At 42.3% G+C, this 19609-nt stretch overlaps 4 protein-coding genes across 4 annotated transcripts; 2 read left to right on the top strand and 2 right to left on the bottom strand.

The window, feature by feature from the left end:
• Positions 1-138: 138 nt before the first annotated feature.
• Positions 139-4038, bottom strand: snf8 (SNF8 subunit of ESCRT-II). Its single transcript, XM_079238051.1, has 8 exons — positions 3833-4038; positions 3309-3359; positions 2993-3131; positions 2806-2910; positions 2573-2645; positions 2327-2468; positions 1462-1536; positions 139-474 (listed from the first exon to the last, which is right to left on the bottom strand). Exons 1-8 carry the CDS (start codon positions 3884-3886, stop codon positions 337-339), a joined length of 777 nt encoding a protein of 258 aa, XP_079094177.1. The 5' UTR covers positions 3887-4038; the 3' UTR covers positions 139-336.
• An 842-nt stretch (positions 4039-4880) lies between these two features.
• On the top strand, positions 4881-9873 carry msl1b (MSL complex subunit 1b). The gene is made up of 9 exons (XM_079237427.1): positions 4881-4925; positions 5445-6052; positions 6147-6346; positions 6561-6922; positions 7034-7098; positions 7205-7272; positions 7680-7804; positions 7890-7962; positions 8444-9873. The coding sequence occupies exons 2-9, from the start codon at positions 5528-5530 to the stop codon at positions 8532-8534; spliced, it is 1509 nt and encodes a 502-aa protein (XP_079093553.1). The 5' UTR covers positions 4881-4925; positions 5445-5527; the 3' UTR covers positions 8535-9873.
• Positions 9874-10081: 208 nt separating this feature from the next.
• Positions 10082-14651, bottom strand: chmp2a (charged multivesicular body protein 2A). Its single transcript, XM_079237690.1, has 6 exons — positions 14526-14651; positions 13093-13260; positions 12801-12980; positions 12578-12708; positions 11183-11244; positions 10082-10994 (listed from the first exon to the last, which is right to left on the bottom strand). Exons 2-6 carry the CDS (start codon positions 13258-13260, stop codon positions 10873-10875), a joined length of 663 nt encoding a protein of 220 aa, XP_079093816.1. The 5' UTR covers positions 14526-14651; the 3' UTR covers positions 10082-10872.
• Positions 14652-15616: 965 nt separating this feature from the next.
• Positions 15617-17074, top strand: mrm1 (mitochondrial rRNA methyltransferase 1 homolog; the record flags this gene model as incomplete). Its single annotated transcript, XM_079237228.1, has 2 exons — positions 15617-15979; positions 16031-17074. 2 exons carry the CDS (start codon positions 15617-15619, stop codon positions 17003-17005), a joined length of 1338 nt encoding a protein of 445 aa, XP_079093354.1. The 3' UTR covers positions 17006-17074.
• Between the last annotated feature and the right edge of the window lie 2535 nt (positions 17075-19609).

The raw sequence follows: 19609 nt of genomic DNA, 5'->3' as shown, positions 1-19609 counted from the left end.
ACTCTTCAGGGGAAACGGATGATTGTGTGGATTCAAGTGTTTATTTAACTTCAGTTGGAGACTGTGTGAGGGCTAGCGATGTAACAAGAGAATGTCTGGAAACGGTTCTGCTGAAGTGATAAATAAAAAAACAAGTGGTAGAATGTGGCAGATTTTAAGTTATTCTTTATATATGAAAAAAAAGTACATGTTTGTCTGTGCGTTGATATCCGTGAAGTCCGCGTGCAGCGCCGTGTGGAATAACGAGAGTGTCCTCATTGCATCGTCCTCCAGAAAATGTTTTTTAGTTTAGTCTCCACGTCCTCGTTCTCCGACACGTCTCCGGTGGTCTTCCTCTCAAGGCGTCATCTGATTGGCCTCCTCCGGTGTGATGTCACGGAAGGTGATCTCGGAGAAGAGCGCGGGCAGCCAGAACTGTGCTTCTTCTGCGGCCTGAGAGTCCAACCAGGCCAAGCCCTCCTTCAGCAGGTGGTCCTGCAGACATGAAGCCCGGCTTAAAAGATACTGTTTCTAGCACCAAGAACGCAATTAAATCTGTTTCCTCGTGAATATCGTCCAAACTTAGACAGTATGATGATAATGACGACAAGGCCAAGATTTATTATTATTTTTTATTTATTTTTAGTACTTTCCCAGCTGTATATAACAATAATTTCACGAGTGCAACTAATGATGAGCGATTATCTTCCTCTTTATTAATTATTTAGTGTAATAAATGTTTAAAAACGGGCATTTAAAATGTCCCAGAGTCCAAAGTGAGTCTTTAATTTGACCGCTATTTGTGCGATTTATTATTATTTTTTATTTATTTTTAGTACTTTCCCAGCTGTATATAACAATAATTTCACGAGTGCAACTAATGATGAGCGATTATCTTCCTCTTTATTAATTATTTAGTGTAATAAATGTTTAAAAACGGGCATTTAAAATGTCCCAGAGTCCAAAGTGAGTCTTTAATTTGACCGCTATTTGTGCGACAATCAAAAACAATCCATTTACTGTCTCATAACAGCAAATCCTCTCATTTAAGAAGCTGAATCCAGAGAATATTAGAAGTTTATGCTTGAAAAACAACTGAAAGGATGAATCAAATATGTAAATAGTTGCCCTGAGATTTTCTGACATATTTGCAGCTCTTAATGATCCCCAATTATACACATTAACAACTGGACCAGGACGAGCAGCAGGAAAAGGATAGAAGGATGAACCAGAGTACAAATGATTGAGTCATTCAAGATTTTAAAAGTTAACAGTGTCACAACAATTCTACTTTCAGTTTAACTTTAGAGATTTGTTACATCTGCTGTGAGCCAATAATCAGATATAAAAACATGTTATAACAAACATGAAAGCCTACTGCAGGAAAGAGAAAATATGTAAGCCTTTTGTGAATGAAATGTAAGACTTTTAATACCGAATTAAATGTTTATTTAACACCGGTTTGAGAGCAGTGATACGTACCAGGACGTGACAAGCCCGTTCCTTTTCCCACTTCAGACCGTCCCTGATCTCGCTCACTGTGACGAAGCCCTTTTTCTGCAAATGCACAAAGACACCGACATCACTTTGCATCAAAAGGCCACGATTTCGCACTATTTTCACACAGAAAAGCTGTAAAATTGCTGGTTACATGTTTTCTGTTGAGGTCGTGGCTTCGAACCATTAAATAACCGTTTAATCCACATGACAGGATGATTAAGAATAGAGCTGCAAAGCTTGAGCAATATGCGACACCTGGAGGACAGCAGTGGGTTAGGAAAGAGCGACATCAAGTGATGGACTTTAAAACTGTTTTTTATCCCACTAGCTTACTTCTTATCTTTTATTCTTTGAGATGATGATTAAATGAAACATTTATTAAAATCTTAACAAGATGCACATTTAATGCTCACCTTGTGCAGCTGTGGTTTAAATGTTGATGACACAGCGTTTTATTCAGACATGGATTTTGGACGTTTACCAAAAAGTGACTTAGGGGGACTTTCATATTCAAATTGAGACCATCACGTAAACATGCCTGTAGCAGGACGGGAGCAACGCAATGTACAGCTGCGGACGTAATTTAGACACCAAGAAAGTTCTGTGTCAGTTTAAGTGTGCATTATAGCTACAATACTTTCACCAAATAAGGTCAAACTGAAGCCGTTATCTGTGATGTATTCAAAGCCACCAGACTCCATTCACAAAAACAGTCATTTTATCACAGGTCTGCCTCGATTGGTTAGTTGTTGTGTCATCGTTTGACTTTTTGGTAAATCCAAACTACGCCTTTAATTCGTGGTAAAATAATAATCATTGTAATATAATTAAGTGAGCGGCGTCTCACCTCGGCCAGCTGCAGAACTACAGTGTGATCCATGTTGAGCTCAGCTGGGACCGACTGGACCAAGTAAGACCCTCCGACAGGGATCATCCCAAAGCCGTTCCCCATCACCTTCAGTTTCTTTATGGCTCTCATCAAGTCATCTCTGGGAACGGCACATGTTTTGGCGATTTTAATAATTCATACAATTTAGAACAGACATCTGAGCAAGTCTCGAATTTTCTGTGATACTTGAAATATTCGACTTACTGGCTCACATCCTGAGCGTATTTACCTCTTCCCTTCAGGACTCTCTGGTGGAGTTCATCCAAAGTAATGAGCCCTGAAAAGAAAACACACGTCAACATCCCATTATTAAATAATGTCATCTATGTCATGCAGGTGTTCATAACTGGATTCATTGTCTATTGTTGAGATGCAGAACATCACAGATGGGGTTCAGATCAGCCAAACACAATAATTAAAGTTCAGACATCACAAACCTCCATTTCTGTGTTTCAGGGCCAGACACACTTCAATAATCTGGACGCCGAGCTCATAATAGAAGTCGCCTACGCCGAGCATCTCGGACCAGAAACCTTTGCCAGCTGTGGAAGAAATGAAGGAGGTTATTTTTCACCATCATGTAAACACAAGTATCTTCAAGATTGTATTCCAAATGTTTCTCACAAGCGAGCGGGTCAACCCCGATGGTGGCACACATCTCCTGAAACTGAACCCTGAACTGGGAGCTCTTTCGGATTTCTTGTTTGTGTTTGCTGGCAAACTCCTCCAGGTTGGACTTGAAGGTCTCCAACTGCTTCGACATCTGGCGGAAAAACAGAAACCGGTGAGACAATGAAGAGGAGGGAATATTAATAGACAAAAGTCTGCATACAAAATAAATATATGGCAGTTATAGATGTGTAACTGTAAGCAGGAACTGTATAAAAACATGGGATTATTTGTGCTTGAATTAAAAAATTATGTTCACACAAAAACTCACTTGAACAATTTGGTCCACCGCGAGAACATTTCCTCTTTCCTTATATCTGGCCTAAATATAGACGAAGAAGAAGAAAATAATCACAGGTTAGATAAGAATCGATGTTAGAAATAACCCTTTTAGACAATACTACAATATAACCACAATAAAACAAATCACTTTAATAAACAAGATACAAATCAGAATCAGAACTGTTTATTGCCAAGTATGTTACACATACAAGGAATTTAACTTGGTGAAATGTGCATAATAATAAACAAAAACACAAAAAGTGCAATAACATGAGATATCATTTAAAAATATAAAAATGTACAGTATAAATATGGTAAACAAACAAGTGTTTTTTCAAAGTGAATTATAAGTAAAAATGGTGTGACCAAACAAAACAATAAATAGGTAAAGATAAAATAAGACAAAGCAAAACAAGCCTCTCTTCCACCAAGTGAAGATGTTGTCACGCATAATTAAAGGCGTGATTACGGGCATGCAGGTGAGTAACACCTGGAGCTGTGACGCTAGCTTACCTCTGCGAGCTTCTTTTTGGCGATAGCTCCCGCGCCCACTCCTCTCCGGTGCATCCTGCTGACTTCCGGTCCAAACGGTAAAAAGCGGACAATATACGATACGGTATCGTTAACTTTTACGTTATCAGTCCGCTAATAACGTAAACTCTGGAAAACAAACATTTTAAGGAAACGTAGGTGGATTACTTCGACGCAAACAGCTACATTCCTACAACTACTTCCGTAATTAAACTACTTCCGGAAGTAGACTGCTTCCGCCTCGGTGAGGTCGACCAATTTGTTTTATACCGCCCCCTGGTGGCCTGGTGAAAAACAGCAGGCAAGTGTGGGAACTAGTACAGTTATAACAGAATAAATCCCAAAATAAAAAGATGAAATATATAGTGAGTGTTTGAAGAAGTACTCGGATCCTTTGCTTGAGTAAAAGTATAAGAACAGTGGTCTGAAAATACACTAAAAGCCTTGATTTCCAAATTTTACTCAAGTGCATCGGTTTAAGAATTACTCATATCAAAGTAAAAGTAGCAATAATATATTTTGAAAATGCAAAACTTCAAAATATTATACTATATATAATACTATATAAAAGTAAACATATAAAAAATATTACCACCAAAATATACATGATGTACCAGATTTAAAATTATTCATTATGCAAAATGACTAATTTCAAAATAATTAAGATATACAGTTTTTATTGATATAATATTTGTATTGTTGGTTTGAATAAGAAAAACACTTATTCCACTACTGCTTCAGAACCACAGTTGTATTATCTATAAAGGTTTAATTAAAAACATATTTTTCTACAAATATAAGCATTTATTCACATTGATTATATGTATTCTGTCTGTATAGTGACAGTACTTGCTTTAACTCTCCCACAGTTCATGACATCATAACAGCCATCATCATGACGTAATCGCGGTATATAACGTGTCCTCTGTCGCCCCCTGCCGGCTACACCGAAACGTTCAAAACACGAGAAATGGCCGCCCTGCAAATTACGCATGCGCAGTAGCGGGCGCTTTAAAACAGGTCTTGAGGAGGGAACGTGAAGACAGTCGCAGGTGGAACTCCAGTAACAGACGAGGTGAGCGCGAGACGCGACTAAATACATCGAAGTGAAAACACGCGCGCGAGCGTCGTGTTGTTACAGGCACGGTCGTCATGACAACGTCGCTCCGGAAGCGCGGTTTCCTGTTTAACAACCAGCCGGCTAAACATCAGCTAGCTTAGCTTAGCTAGCTAGCTTGTTATTGTTTTTTTTCACGATTCCGGGAGAGCCAAAATGGAGGAGAAGGCTCGCGCCAGTGTCGTATGATGCCACTCCCGAGTCCCTCGTACTGTTAATGTCCATCCGGACGAGTTTTAAATCCTCCTCACGTGAATATATGCGTCTGAATTTGCTCCTGAGTGCTAATATAGCCTAGCTTAGATTTGAGGAGAAGGATAAGGGTGCCGGGGATCAGTCTGTGTGTCTTGCTTTTGGTCCAAGTGTGAGTAGTTGGTGCACTTGTTTTACCAGCAGCCCGGAGGCCGTGTGGCTCCGCGTTGAACAAGACAATAACACGACATTGTTTTTGTTTGTGTTGTTGTTTTTGTTACGCAGGACAGCAGCTGGCAGGTTCTCTCATGGGAGGCAGCTGTGGTTGAGATGCACCGCCGCAGGATGAGACGGCCGTCGTGTTCGCCATGACTCTGAGGTCCACGCTGTTTCCAAATACGGGATTCAAGCAGGACGCGGACGCCGTCGACAGGGCGCGTTTCGGGGACGCACACGGCAGCTCGCGGGACCCGGACCAGAGTTGCATGACAAGCAAAGTCCTCCTCGCGGCCACGGTTGCGGAGGTAGTTCAAGGAGACAATAAGACTGTGGGGATATTGTCCCCTGTGAGACAAATGGGGGGTGAGGGAACCCCAGTGAAAGGTAAACCCCTCTCTGCTGACACCATGGAGAACCCTCAGACCACTCTGAACAACAACCCCAAGGAGGGTGCGGATGACAGCGTGAAGGGGGGGGTCCTCGGCACCGCATCCATTGAACTCTCCTCTGAGGGCAAGTGGAGGAATATCAGGAAGACCCCCGCCAATCCGCACACGCAGGCCAACTGCCTCAGACAGATTCTCCTCCTCCAACTGGACCTCATTGAGCAGCAGCAGCAGCAGCTGCAGTCCAAGGACAAGGAGATAGACGAGCTCAAAGCGGACAAGGAGACGGTACGCAAATGCACTTCATCGTCCGCTGCTGATGTGTGGATTTTGAAATCATTTAAAGTTAAGTTTATTTTGTCTGTGTCTTCTTCTGTTGCAGCTTCTCGCGCGCATCGAGCGCATGGAGCGTCGCCTGCAGCTGACGAAGAAGGACCCGCCGCGCGACAAACGCCTCTTCCAGCCCCTGGAGCCGTGGACCCCCGACAAAGAGGACTCTTGGGATGTGGAGGGCGAGGGGAGTCCGCAGACCAACGCTGCCACGCCGCTCCAGTTTAGTCGGGGGGGAAAAGGCCAAAAGAGGTAAAGTAAAGCGCAGACGGCGCTCTGCTTTTATCGTGTGACTTTTGGTGTTAAATCAAACCACATTCAATAAATGCCTGCAGGAAAGGAGACTCTACAGTCTGCCACAGTTTATTAAGGATTTATCTGTGCAATATTCAAAAGAGGTATTCGTGATTAAAATGTCTTTGTCATATTGTCGTAACTCTTAATTTATTTATTTATGTTCTCACAGGAAATCTTGCTTTGGAGATGCAAAAGTGCAGAAGTCACGCGGCAAAAGCGCCAAGCTCAGTCCCCAGAAACACGAAATGCAGCCCGGCTCTCCCAATCAAAGAGAGCTGCGCAGTAAGGAAACCCCCGAGAAGACCGTTCTCATGAGATCGGGGTTAGAAAGGGACCTCATGCTCCCGTGCAAAGAGGAGTCCGATCTGGGCTGTGAGATTGAAGACCTGCCGTTCATGTCCACTACAGAGATGTACCTCTGTTGCTGGAATCAGCCTCCTCTCTCGCCGCTGCGTGAGACTTCCCCTAAAAAGGAAGAAGAGGTGGCCAGTGAGTGGACTCCTCATGTAGTACATGATATGCTGATTGTTTGTAAGCGTGACCTATATCCCATCTTCTATCTAATCACTATATCCATCAAATGTCCAGATCGCACTGCACTGTCTCTGAATAACTTGATTGCCCCTCCTCGCTTTCTCTCAGTTCCGTCTTGGAGAGAGAATCCCATCGAGCCTCTGGACGAGGACCCGTCCTTCATCACCCCCGAGGTGAGCGGCGTCTTAAATCGGAATAACTCTGGAGTTTAAAAAAAAGTTATCTTAAAACCCCAAAAGCATTAAACTCATGAACTGCATCATGTGACTTCCCATCAAGCCGCTGGACGACAACGTGTTTTTGAAACGGCACTTGAAGCTGGAGTTGGACGAGAAGAGGAGAAAAAGGTACCGAACACTGACTTCAGTTATTTATATGTTTTAATACTGGAGATTAAAGAATCGGATAATAATAAAACTATAATCAATTATACATCACTGTAATAAACATTAAGCTCTGCTTTTGGTGAGAACAAGCCTGTAGTTTAAACATTAAATACATGTACTTGTAAAATTGCACATAACCACTTATTTAGCTTACAGGAGATTTATTGAGATCAGAGATTTATTTTTCAAGGGAGACACGAGAACAAACAGATTGAACTCCGTTCAAAAATAAGATGAAATAGAAGATTCAGTTCTTCGTGAAGTCTTTAAGCTACAAATAATCAGGAGTTCCCGCCAGCAATGAAGTCCAGATTCCTCACTCTTCTTTCCTCCTGTTGCCGTTTTCATTGGTGGTCTCTGTGCTTCAGGTGGGACATCCAGCGAATCAGAGAGCAGCGCATGTTCCAGCGTCTGCAGCAGCGCATGAACCGGAAGAAGGTCGTCCCGGAGTCAGAGCCCGAGCTCTCATCCTTCTACCCCGACACCGAAGATGGTGCGTGCGTCTGCACGACTCGGCAAAATGTTCGGCAACGTGTGTGAGGTGTTGTTTTTAAAACTTGCTTCTTTTATTCCTGTAGTTGAAACTATCGTGATCACTCCCTTCTTGCCTGTGGTGGCATTCGGCCGGCCATTGCCCAAACTCTCACAACAGTAAGTTTGTCTTTTTAGTTCATTTTTATTGTGATATTAGCTCAACCATAAAGTTATTGATCATCTAATACTTATATAATAACAAACTGAATCTGCGTTTGTAATTAAACAAAGGAAAAATGAGAGATGGGGAGGAAGTCAGTGGGTGAAAGCAGCTGAAATTATTTAATAAAAACATGTTTGCAAGACTTGTTTTTCCAGATTTTGTTAATTTGAGCATTTTATTGAGCCACAACTGAGATATAATAATAATAATAATAATAATAATAATAATAATAATAATAAAGGTTTATTACAGTATTAAGAAAAGGTGACAAATTAAAACAGAAACCAACATAAAGTTCCTCAAGAAGCACTTCAGTGCTCCTAGTTGAACTCATTTGTTGTTCGGATGATGTCGCATCTCTTTGAATTTTAAACCGAGACATTAAGTCTGGTTACTAATACAAATAAATAAATACAATGCTTCTCCTTCCTCCAGGAACTTTGAGCTGCCGTGGCTGGACGACCGAAGCCGCTGTCGCATCGAGGTGCCCAAAAAACACACTCCTCACCGGACCTGTCGGAAGTGAAACCCTGTTGTGTGTTTGTGTGAGGCAGCAGAGAGACGCCGCTCCACGCCCGGATTAGAAAATACTATATTTGTCTGGTGTGGAGGAGGGTGGGGGTCGCTATGTATAACTGCTGTTGCTTTCAGTCTGAAGTCTCGCTGCCGACCAGCTGATCTCCTGCAGAATATCACACGAGCATGGGAGATATAGCTCAACGCCCCCGTGTCATGTGCATGTTCCGTAACATGTTTAAAACTCATTTTGTAGCGGCTGTGCCATCAAAAGCAAAACACGGATTCCATCACATAAAAGTGGAGGTTTTCTGTCACTTTTTTTTATTTTTATGCGGCTGATGGGAGAAAGTGGACTCTGGTCGTGAGCGCGTAATAAAAAAAAGAAAACATTTGTTTCCATCTTGACTTGGAAGTAGGGCTGGTGCTGTTCGCTGGAGGAATATGCCGACTTCACTTTTAGCTCTGGGTCGTCCTGCCGCTCTCATTCTTCCTGCCTATACGTGGGAAAAAACAATATCTAAATCTGACTGTCGTGTGTATTGCCTATATCAAATACGATTTTAATATCAATGTTTGGTGTGACATCGGGAGGTTTGAGCCACACTGGGCATGATGCTTTCATAATCAAATAATCGCAGGCCAACGTGAGAGAAATCTTTTTACAAAAAGCAACCAATTGATTGTTCGGTGTTCCTGGTTGGCTTCGTGAAAGCAGCAGGCGGTCGACCCAGTGTTCTGCTCCCTGTTGGAGCCTATTAGTTTTTTTAAGTGAGTTGCATGAACTCTTAGCTGTTTCTAATAATAAAAAAAACATGGTAGCATGGCTTCACAGCTCATTGGATTGCAAATAACAACTCACAAACGTGGTCCTTGAAAGCATGACGTCACACGGACGCCAGCTGATGATAACAAAGTGCAGTTTTGATCGTTACAGTTTTGCTTATTATAATATTAGGCAAGTTGTGTGCACACGCATTTGCTCTCGACTCGCCAGGGGAACCATTGTAGACGATAAAGCTCTGTAGTTCTATAGATGTTCACCAGTTTGCTCTTCGACATGCTGCCAGTTAATCTCCCTCTGCGTTTGCTCTTCGCTCAACCTCCTAACTCACGATGCACTCGCTCGCTGCCAGTTTGCGGAGGCAGGTTTTGGAAACAAAGTAGATTTCTTTCTTTTTGTTTTTCTGTACATAGCTTCCAGAAACAAATGTACATAAAACATGGCTGTTATTTTTTTATTATTTAATGTTGGAAGTGTCGAGTACATTCAATATTGTTCTATGACTGTATGTTGACAAATTGACAGTTTTGAAAGTTACATTTTTTTGGAATAAAAATTAACATGTCTACGATATTTGCGATGTTTTGTTTGGTTTGAGCGAATATGTTGAGACTTATAAATCTATGATGCTGCGTATTTACATTGCTGTTGCATTGTGGGATATGTAGTCCTCAGACTGTCAAGCCACAGAAGAAGTTGAGAACTTTCCATGATGAATAAACTGAACTTCTTGTGCAACGTTTCCTTCAAAATCAGACGACCAGTTAGTTAAATCATGAAAAAAATAAGTTTATTGAAGAAAGAAAAGCAAAAACAGGACAGTTTCTCAAGACAAACAATAACACAGCCGACTCATTTGGGGGAAATCCTGCAGATCTCAAACACACAAGACACGAGTCCCCAGTGTCAGCTGAATAAACCTTTATTTCTTCATATATTTGTGTAAAATAACCCGTCTCATTAGAGAATTTAGACAGAAAGGCTGATGAGATAATGCATACATATATACTTTTTTTTTTTTGTCCACCATCTTCAGCTGAGCCCCGACGACTGTCGGCGTAGAACAAGTCAAAAAGCTCTCGTCGGGGCCAAAACTGTATTTTATAAGTTGATGATACAAAGAACGGCAAAACCAGCCCGATACAAAAAGTGCCGACATATAAAACATCAACTTCTGTCCCGTTACCAACTTTCCTTTGGGTTCTTTTAAACTTTTTGTTTTTAGTGTTGCTTTAAAGTTTAACATCAGGCCTCCAGGAGTTATTATTTACACCGACTGCGAGAATTTGTGTCATTTTGGCCGAAGTCTTAAACGAGACATGAGAACCCGTGAAGCATTACGACCCTTGTAGGTTTTTCCTTCTTTTTTTTTAATGTTGTTTTTGTTGATAACATACATTATACACGCGCTAAATGAAGAAAAACACCTCAGAACAAAGAAAAAAAAAGCCACACACACCTTTATAAACACAGCCGAAGCACCGAGTGTTCGGCCAGTTAACCCTTCGAAAGAATCTAAAACACGGAGATTTGAGTATGTTTTGTATCTGTATTAACAACCGCTTCAGTCTCTCCGGAGGTTGTTCAGCCGCTCCTCCAGGTCGGCGTCCGCGTCGGCCAGGGCGGCTTGAGGCTCCGCCTTCTTTCCGCCGGCCACCGACAAGCTTCCCCCGGTGCTCGGAAGATCTGAAAGGAACCACAAAATGGGCATCCGGTGATGTGACAGGCGTGTAAAGAGAAAGAAATAATGTGTGTGTGTGTGTTTTTGTGTCTGTTTCTGTGTCTGTCTGTGTGTGTGTTTCTGTGTATGTCTGTGTGTCTGTCTTCTGTGTGTGTGTGTGTGTGTGTGTGTAAAATGTGTTGGATTTTCTTACTTGACAGCTCGTCGGACAGATTGAGACCCAGCTCGTCCAGCACCTGGGACACGATGGCGTCACTGAGGAAGACACACAATCATCTTGGGTTAGACACAAAATAAGATAATCCTTTATCAGTCCCACAGTGGGGAAATTGCAGGATTACAGCAGCAGTGCACACAAGAGACACATAGTAAATACAAAATCAAGTAATATAAATGAACGGTAAAGAAGAATACAATAGCAATATTAAATATACAGACGGAATAAAAAAATATATATAAAAAGTATGTATATTGCACCAGATGAACGTAATTAAAGTGGCCAAAAGTGATTAAAGTATGATAAGTGTTTGTAGTGAAACCAGAATGCTGAGGGTGTACGAGTCAAAGGGGAAATCCACTATAAGTATACTAGTAGGCCGACCAGGAAGTCAGCATCACTCGTTGCCTTAACTAGCCAGTGAGCTTCTTCCATTTGCTTTTAGATTATTGCATAAAATAAGCTCTAAATGTTCACGACACTCATGTTTTGGTCATCAAGATAATCTTCACTATTGAAGTCAAGTGAAGAAGCTAATAGCAACTCCACCACGGTCACATGACTTCACGACTTTTTTTTATTAAAAGCTTTTAGATTCACCAGTGGGGCATTTACTGACTTGTTTTAAATCGGAGAACTAAACGTTAGAATCTCTTCAGCTTGTTTTGAACACATTATTTCAGACGTCTAACCAGAAACACATCGACTTCCAGAAGATTGAACCAGAAGTGCAAAGATGCCGACTCATTTCTGGGTTCGTTGGTTCGTTTCAACGTGAATACACACCGGACAGGTCACATTGTTTTAAACCGGATTAAAAACATATATTTTTGTTTTCGGTTGTCATTTAAATAGATTTTAAATTTCAGAAACTTACAATTGATACATTCTGAGAATGGAGAGAGGAAAGGGACAGTAGAAGATAAAAAGGGGGAAACATTTTAAGATTTTCTTCTATTTTATTTACTAACTTATTCATCTATCTTATGTGGAATGTTTTATAAGCATTACATTTTCATGGACAGATGTGAGGATAAGATACATAAATATTGTAATTTTCTTTAATTTCTCAGGACATTAATTCTAATATAATACAAAATAACTCAGGACTATTTTTAAATATTTTAGGAGATGTGCTTATTTGCTTTCTTGCTGAGAGTTAAGAGGAGAACGTGAATATGAGGCGACAGCCAGCAGCCGGTTAGCTTAGCTTAGCACAAACGACTGGAAACGGAAACTGCTAGCCTGGCTCCGTCATGAGTCAATGTGACGTTTTTATATTTAGTTTTGGGGAATTTTCGCTACTTCCTTTGATAAATACCAGTGAAATAAAGGTCGTACCCTAAACGTGGAATGACAGGCGATCCTTACCTCTCTTCCTCGTCGTCCTCGTCGCCCATGGCGTCGTCGATGGCGTCGTTCATCATCTCCTCTTTCATGTCCATGATTTCACTCTGGCGTTCGAAGTCCATCATGATCTTCTGAATCTGAGGCAGTTTCAGCTGCGGGAGAGGAAATTAAAACGTATTTATTGTCAACATCAGGAAGGTTTGCCATTTAAAAATTCCACCAAACGGTTGTGTTTCGGGCAGACCTGTCTGTTCATGGTGCCCATGGCTTTGGTGACGCCCTTCATGGCCTGCGCCATGCTGTTGTTGGACTTGAGCGTCTGTATCTTTAGACTGACGGCTTGAATGTTGGCCCTCATCATGATGAACTTCTTCACATACTGCCGCGTGCGAACCAAATCCTTTGCCATGATCTTGACGGCGTCCTGCGATTAGGATTAACGCAACACACACACACACACACACACACACACACGTTAGGATCCCACACATCTCTCTAATCATAAAAGACAAAGATTTTTTCTGACTTCGTCCCACCATTTGTCCCTGTTTGGCCATTTTCTTGATGTCGGCGATGATCTTCTTCTCCTGCTGCTCCAGTTTCATCCGCTCTCGGTCCAGGTCCCTCATGGCTCGGTTGAGTGCCCTCTGATTCTGCTTCAGCAACTCCTCCGGAGTCTTCCTCTTCCCGAACAGGAAGTCCATCTTGTTCAGAAGAAAACAGAACGGCAACACAGTCGAGTTAAATACGCGTCGTTAAAAACAAATGTCAACGTGATTGGTCAATTAATTAATCAGTAAATTGACCGAAAACATGTTGCTCCTGTTGTGCTTTGCCGAGTATTTATAGCGTATTACTTTTCTTTGAAATGGAAACGTAAAGAATATTAGCGCTGAAGCTGATTAATTGATTAATAGAACACCTTTGATAATCGATTCATTGTTTAATTTATGAAGCAAAACATGCCAAATGGTCTCTGATCCCAGCTTGTCTGTTCCATATCATTGTAAATAGAATATCTTTAGGTTTTTGGACAGTTGATCAAACAAAATACGCAACTTTATTAATATGCGATTAATTAATTAAATCAAAAATATTTGAGGTACTTGTACTGAACTTGAGTATTTTCTTCTCATGCCACTAAAACTCAGAGGGAAATACAGTTCACTGTATTCATCTGACAGCTTGAGTTACTTTACAATGTTTTTGCCAAGAAAAAAAATATAACGTGACGATACAATAAGTCGATTAATAAATAAAGATAGTTGCCAACTATTTTGATAATCGTTTCAACTGTGAAGATATGCTGCTTTTCTTTTCAATACAGTTAATAATTATTAGTAATAATATTGAGGTGTGGACTCTTGGTTGTACAAAACAAACATTGTGAAGGTAACTGTGATTTAGTATCTCTCACTATTCTCAACTAGTAGATAAAAGACAATATTCAGCTAATTAATCCATTATGAAAATAATGGTTATTGGTTAACATGAACTTCATCTCTAATCTAATGATATTATATAATATAACAGTTTAACAGTAACAGGGTACATTTGTATAGTTTGAATACTGTAGTACATATTCATAGTTTTAATACATTAAGTACATTTTCCTTATGTAAAATGTTCAAAGCTGGACTTTCACTCGTAAAAGTATTTTCACAGAAAAGCAGATTTTCACAGTGTGATATTAGTACTTAGTATACTTCCTTGACCACTGCTGTTTTTATACAAATCGGTGACTTTCTGACCATAATAATATAGCCATATTGTTCTCCATGTACAGCCTAAAATCCAGCCGATGACCTCCTGGTTTCCTGGAACATATTACTCATCAGGTAGAAACGCTCAGCTGTGTTTCCAGCTCGGCTGTCCGTCGCCTCTCAATCTGCCTCAACATCCTCCAAGAACCGACAACAGTGCCCCCGGCTACGAGAGCCCGTACCCCGCGTGTGTGCGTCGGTCTCACCGTGTAAAAAAAAGACGGTGATCCTGGAACGTTAAACTGTGTTTTAAGGCGTCTTCTTCGACTTCAACTCGACACAAATGTAAACGATTATTTTTGTTTTTTTTCCTCTCCCACACTTCCGCGTTGCGGTACCGGAAATGACGTATTCGCGTAAAAAAAGAAAAGAAAATTGACGTCCGATTTTTGCCGGCGTCGCGTCACGTGACTCACGTGGTTCACGAGAGGAAGAAACATTAGCTTTCAAAATAAAATCCTTTATTTCTTAAATCGGTGACATCTTCTTTAATACCGGCAATGGTGGAAGAAATACTCAACATTATTTTATTTAGTACAAGTAGTAATGCCACAATGTAAAAATACTCCATGACAAGTGAACATCCTTCATTATATATTACTATGATATTGTGTGTATGTCTTATTGTGTAAGCAGCATTGAGGTTTGTTCTCAATACATTTTCTGGGAATTTACACATAAAAGCGTATTCAATATTGTATTATATTATATGATAATATATTATATCATATTATGTTATGTTATATTATATATTTTTCTTACATTTTTAATACACAAATATTTGTTAATGTTGAGTGGGCAGTCCATGGTCTATTTATTAGCATTGTATAACACAGGGTTGAGGGTTGCACAACAAAATGCAGTTGTAGTCCATTTATGCTACACAGGGAAAACAACAAAAAAAGAAAACAAACAGTAATTTTTTTATAAAAACTTAATTGGAACACAGTTAAACTTACACAGGGGGTGTACACATTCGACTGCAGTGAAACATGTTGTGCCAGATGTGGTATGTTGCTCAATAGAACAGCTTTTATTTTGTAGGTGAAAGGACTCGACATCCGCTCATAATCTCGCCCACTTTATATCGGGGGTTTGCACGTGCGTGTATATCCTGTCCCGGCCCAAAACATGTCTGCTGTGGAGACAGTGAGTAGATCCTGAAGGTTGAACAAAAAAAACGCTGCATGACACAAACTTCTACGGATTATAGGACTTCACTGGCGGCAGAACCACGTGTCCTCTTCTCGGTACTTCTGGACACATTCCCAAGTATTGCACCATGTGGGTATCCAGCATGGCACAGCCGCACAAGTTGCTCCTCATTTGGACTGGGAGATTGAGCAAGTATGCATCAACCTCCAGAGTGGACTCTCTCCACGTCTCCGCGTCTCTGCAGGGCGTAAAGGACAGCGACCCTGTGGTGAAGAGACGACGCAGGTCCTTGGTTACTTCCGGTGGCCAAGACAAGCTCGGTGCATCTGAAGGGTGGCAGAAGCAGGAGAGGTCAGCTCAGAGTAAAGCGTGGAAAAGGGAGAGCCCAGAGCTGCAGAGGCCAAATCACAGGAGGGAGTGGGACAGCAAAATATCCTCTGAACTTAGCAAACTGAGTCTGGATGACTTCCCTGTAGAGAGGGAGAGGATGATGGAGGCACAGAGGGAGAGGAGGATGGTGGGGGGACAGAAGGAGAGGAGGATGGTTGGGGGACAGAAGGAGAGGAGGATGGAGGGACAAAAGGAGAGGATGCGCCCCAGAGAAGAGCATGAGGTTGTCTTTGGCGTCGCCCCCTGCCTCTTGGCCCTCACTCAGGGTAGAAGGACGGCCAGAAAACTGTTTGTAAAAGACGGCGAGGCCTCTCACAGGGAGTCTGTGTTAGCTGTGTGCGTGGAAGCCCACCGGCGAGGCGTTCAAGTCCAGAGGGTCAGCAAGAAAGATCTGGACAAGATGTCCTCCGGACGAGTGCATCAGGGGGTGTGCCTGCAGGCGAGCCCTCTGGGCTACCTCGCCGAGGACAGAGACTCCGTCGCGCCCGACGGGAGGGACCCCCCTCTCTGGCTCGTCCTGGAGAGAGTTCAGGACCCGATGAATCTTGGCGCCATCCTGCGCTCGGCCTACTTCCTGGGCGTGGACCGAGTGGTCAGCAGCACCCGGCACAGCTGCCCGCTGTCTCCGGTGGTCAGCAAAGCCAGCTCGGGCGTCATGGAAGTGACCGGGGTGTACGGGTATGAGAACCTCGAACACATGCTGAAGTTGAAGGCGGCGCGGGGCTGGCAGGTGGTCGGCACGGTGGGGGCCGAGGCTGAGGAGTCCCCGGTTCCCATCACCCGGTGTTCAGACTTCCAGATGACCAAACCCACGCTGTTGTTGATGGGCGGCGAGGGGGAGGGGTTGTCCCAGCAGCTGCTCGCTCTGTGCCAAACCCTGCTCACCATCCCGGCCGGCAGAGAGCTGATCCCCGGTGTGGAGTCTCTCAACGTCTCCGTGGCTTCAGGCATTCTGCTGCACTCTCTGCTGTCCTCCAGGACGGCGGACGGTCGGAGAGCCGACGCTGACGCCATGCCGCTGGAGACCCAGGACGTGTTGCTGGACCCGCTGGAGAGAAAGGGAGGCAAAGGGAGAACCAGAACCAGGACTGAGAGGAGCAGACTGTTGGACCCTGCTGCAGTAAAATTAGAGGTTTTCTAAAGGGACCACCAAAATAAACACAATAAAAGTTCTTCATTGTAACTTGAATGATGCAATTATATATTGATGTATATGAAATTGAGTGTTTCGCTGCAATCATCAGAAATGTCTTTCTAGGATAATAAGGATGAAGATATACTCCATTTTTGTGTGCGTATCTAAAGTCTGATATCTTCCTCTTAGCAATTGAGCGCCATTAAAGACACATCAATGAGCCTCACTGTTGTTCCTTCATCATCATGAACTCACACACTGTATTTTGACTCAATCACTCACACACACACACACACACACACACCGTCCTGCTGCTACAAATACTCATGAAAACAGTGAATGTGGATTATCCCGCTGCGGTAGACATTTGACTGTTCTCATTTCTCGATTTTGTTTCTCCTCGTGACCCAAAAATGTATCTTGACGGCCGTCCCAAATCCCAGAATGCATCTTGAGGAGAAAGAGACTTGCAGAGGAGCACAGCGAGGATGCACAGATGTGTCCTTTGCGGAAGTTGAATAAAAATGGTGTGAAACTGGACAGATACTGCAGCTGTGCCACACGTCACATTTCATCGCCACTGCTGGACGTCTTCAACAAGTGCCTGTTGCCTTGACTCCTCTGTCCTCGTGTCTCTTCCTTGTCTCCTCCACTCACATCTATGTGGTTAAGGCACAAACTGAGAAATGGGGCCCAGGTTCTTCTTCTACTGGGATTTGTTGACCAAAAGAAAAATGTGGAATACTTAACACCAGACTCCTTTAAAATGGGAAGGAGTTGGACATTTTATTTTTAATAAACAAACACTATCATATTGACTCATATTTGTCATGTCCTCTATTTATTTCTGTCTTGTTCTGCGTTTAAAGGTCTTAATAGGTCCTATACTGTTTTAATTCATTGATCAAATGCAGGAAAGTTGGATATGGATTTTTCCTCAATGTATGCTAATAATAATAAATAATGATACATGTTAATTGTGTGAGTGCTTGAAAAGGTACTCAAAGGCCCTTTACATGGTTAAAAACAGAAATGATGAAAGCAATAACAATATAAACAAGGCAGATAGATGTATATTGATTATAAAAGGAATAAACAAAATGAAAACACATAAGTAGCATCACAGGTAAAAAGCAGATTTAAATAGATGAGTTTTAAGTGCATTTGTATTAATTTGTAGCATTACACCATATACAAATGTCCTCCAAATGATATTCAAGTTGTTTTTCTCCTTCTGCTGTATTTGTTTGAACCTGTCATATAATGTGGACAAATAACCCACAATAAAACCCAAAAAAAGATCATTATTAATAAAATAAATAAATAACAACAACACCTCCACAGACCTTCTCCACATGGCGGCAGTACGCAGACGCAGAGCTGCCGGAGAGCCAGTGAGACGACCGGGGGAAGAAGAGCGGCGCACACAATGCACTGCTCGGGCTGACAAGGGTTGTGTCTCCCTGATTTTCTCCATAAATTTTCCAATTCAGTGGAAACTTGTGACGGGGCAGCAGCAGCAGCGGGGCCGTCCTGCTCTCTGGATTTTAGTGAGAATAAAGAAACCCTTTTTGACCGGAAACGTCTCCCCCCACCCCCTCAACTTAAATCCTAAACATTGGATTACAACCGGCGGAGGCTGCATGAAGGAGCTGCCAAGCCCGACGGGGGCTCGGCCGACACCCTCGTTTGTGGAACTCGACACCGAGGCTTTGATATTTGGGCCTTGATGATTTTTTTTTCTCTTTCACGATGGAGGTGTAAAACGAAAGAAAAGTCGCGTGTAAAAGGGTTATATTACTGTTTTTTACGGACGAGTTTCTTCCTTCACACTGAAAGCTACCAGCTGGACTCGCCTCGCGCTAGCTAGCTTTACGTCACGTCTCTTCTTTTGACGTGAATTAAAAAACTATCGGCCATCAACACCCGAAGAAGCTAACGGAAGCTAACCGTTAGCATCACTTAAAAACATTTTTTTTCTACTCTTTTTTTTGCCATTTGGGAGTAAATTTACAGTAGCTGTCAACATTAACACATAGTGTTTAACGTGAATACGGGATAACGTCGTGTTAACGTCCGTTTATCCGGGTTTATGTGGCCCTTTTGCGAGCTAAACCCGAGCTAAATGTGTCGGCGTGAGCAGAAATTTTGGGGGAATTTAACATTTAACCCGCAACATTTTGCGTGTTTTTGATTTTGACATTCTTCCAGAGGTGGTTTGAGCCGCTTTTGTCCCACAACACAACCGGGCTGTTTTTGCGTGTGTGTGTTTACATGCGTTTTAACGTGTTTATTCCTAGCTAACTACGCGTGCGTTGTTCTTTCTCTCCGGGACTCTCAATGTCCTGACGTTTAACTCTCCGTGGGTCTCGTGGGATGTTTTAAATCCCAAAGTTTGCGTTCAGATTCACTGAAATGACTCTTAAATTCCGCCGAAAGAGAGGCTCTGGTGCCGGCAGACTGTTGTTAGAGGACGGTAAATAAGACCCACTGGTTTCCCCTTTTTTTTTAACGCCATTTTAACGGGAGCTCCCTGCGAGGGCCTGTGTGGTGGTGTATTTATTTGTGTGGGGGGGTGGGAGGGAGGTGGGGAGACTTGAATATACAAAA

Source organism: Taurulus bubalis, assembly GCF_910589615.1.
Source record: "Taurulus bubalis genome assembly, chromosome: 2".
Lineage (NCBI taxonomy): Eukaryota > Metazoa > Chordata > Actinopteri > Perciformes > Cottidae > Taurulus > Taurulus bubalis.
This window is presented reverse-complemented; position numbering and strand designations above follow the sequence as displayed.

Coding starts and splice junctions, on each gene's coding strand:
- chmp2a (XM_079237690.1), bottom strand. CDS start 13,260: ATGGACTTCCTGTTCGGGAAGAGGAAGACTCCGGAGGAGTTGCTGAAG. Junction 12,981..13,092: donor TGGCCAAACAGGGACAAATG/GTGGGACGAAGT, acceptor TCCTAATCGCAG/GACGCCGTCAAGATCATGGC. Junction 10,995..11,182: donor TCTGTCCGACGAGCTGTCAA/GTAAGAAAATCC, acceptor GGTTCCTTTCAG/ATCTTCCGAGCACCGGGGGA.
- msl1b (XM_079237427.1), top strand. CDS start 5,528: ATGACTCTGAGGTCCACGCTGTTTCCAAATACGGGATTCAAGCAGGAC. Junction 7,273..7,679: donor GACGAGAAGAGGAGAAAAAG/GTACCGAACACT, acceptor TCTGTGCTTCAG/GTGGGACATCCAGCGAATCA. Junction 7,963..8,443: donor TTGCCCAAACTCTCACAACA/GTAAGTTTGTCT, acceptor TCCTTCCTCCAG/GAACTTTGAGCTGCCGTGGC.
- snf8 (XM_079238051.1), bottom strand. CDS start 3,886: ATGCACCGGAGAGGAGTGGGCGCGGGAGCTATCGCCAAAAAGAAGCTC. Junction 3,132..3,308: donor CGGTGGACCAAATTGTTCAA/GTGAGTTTTTGT, acceptor TTTTTCCGCCAG/ATGTCGAAGCAGTTGGAGAC. Junction 475..1,461: donor AACGGGCTTGTCACGTCCTG/GTACGTATCACT, acceptor TCATGTCTGCAG/GACCACCTGCTGAAGGAGGG.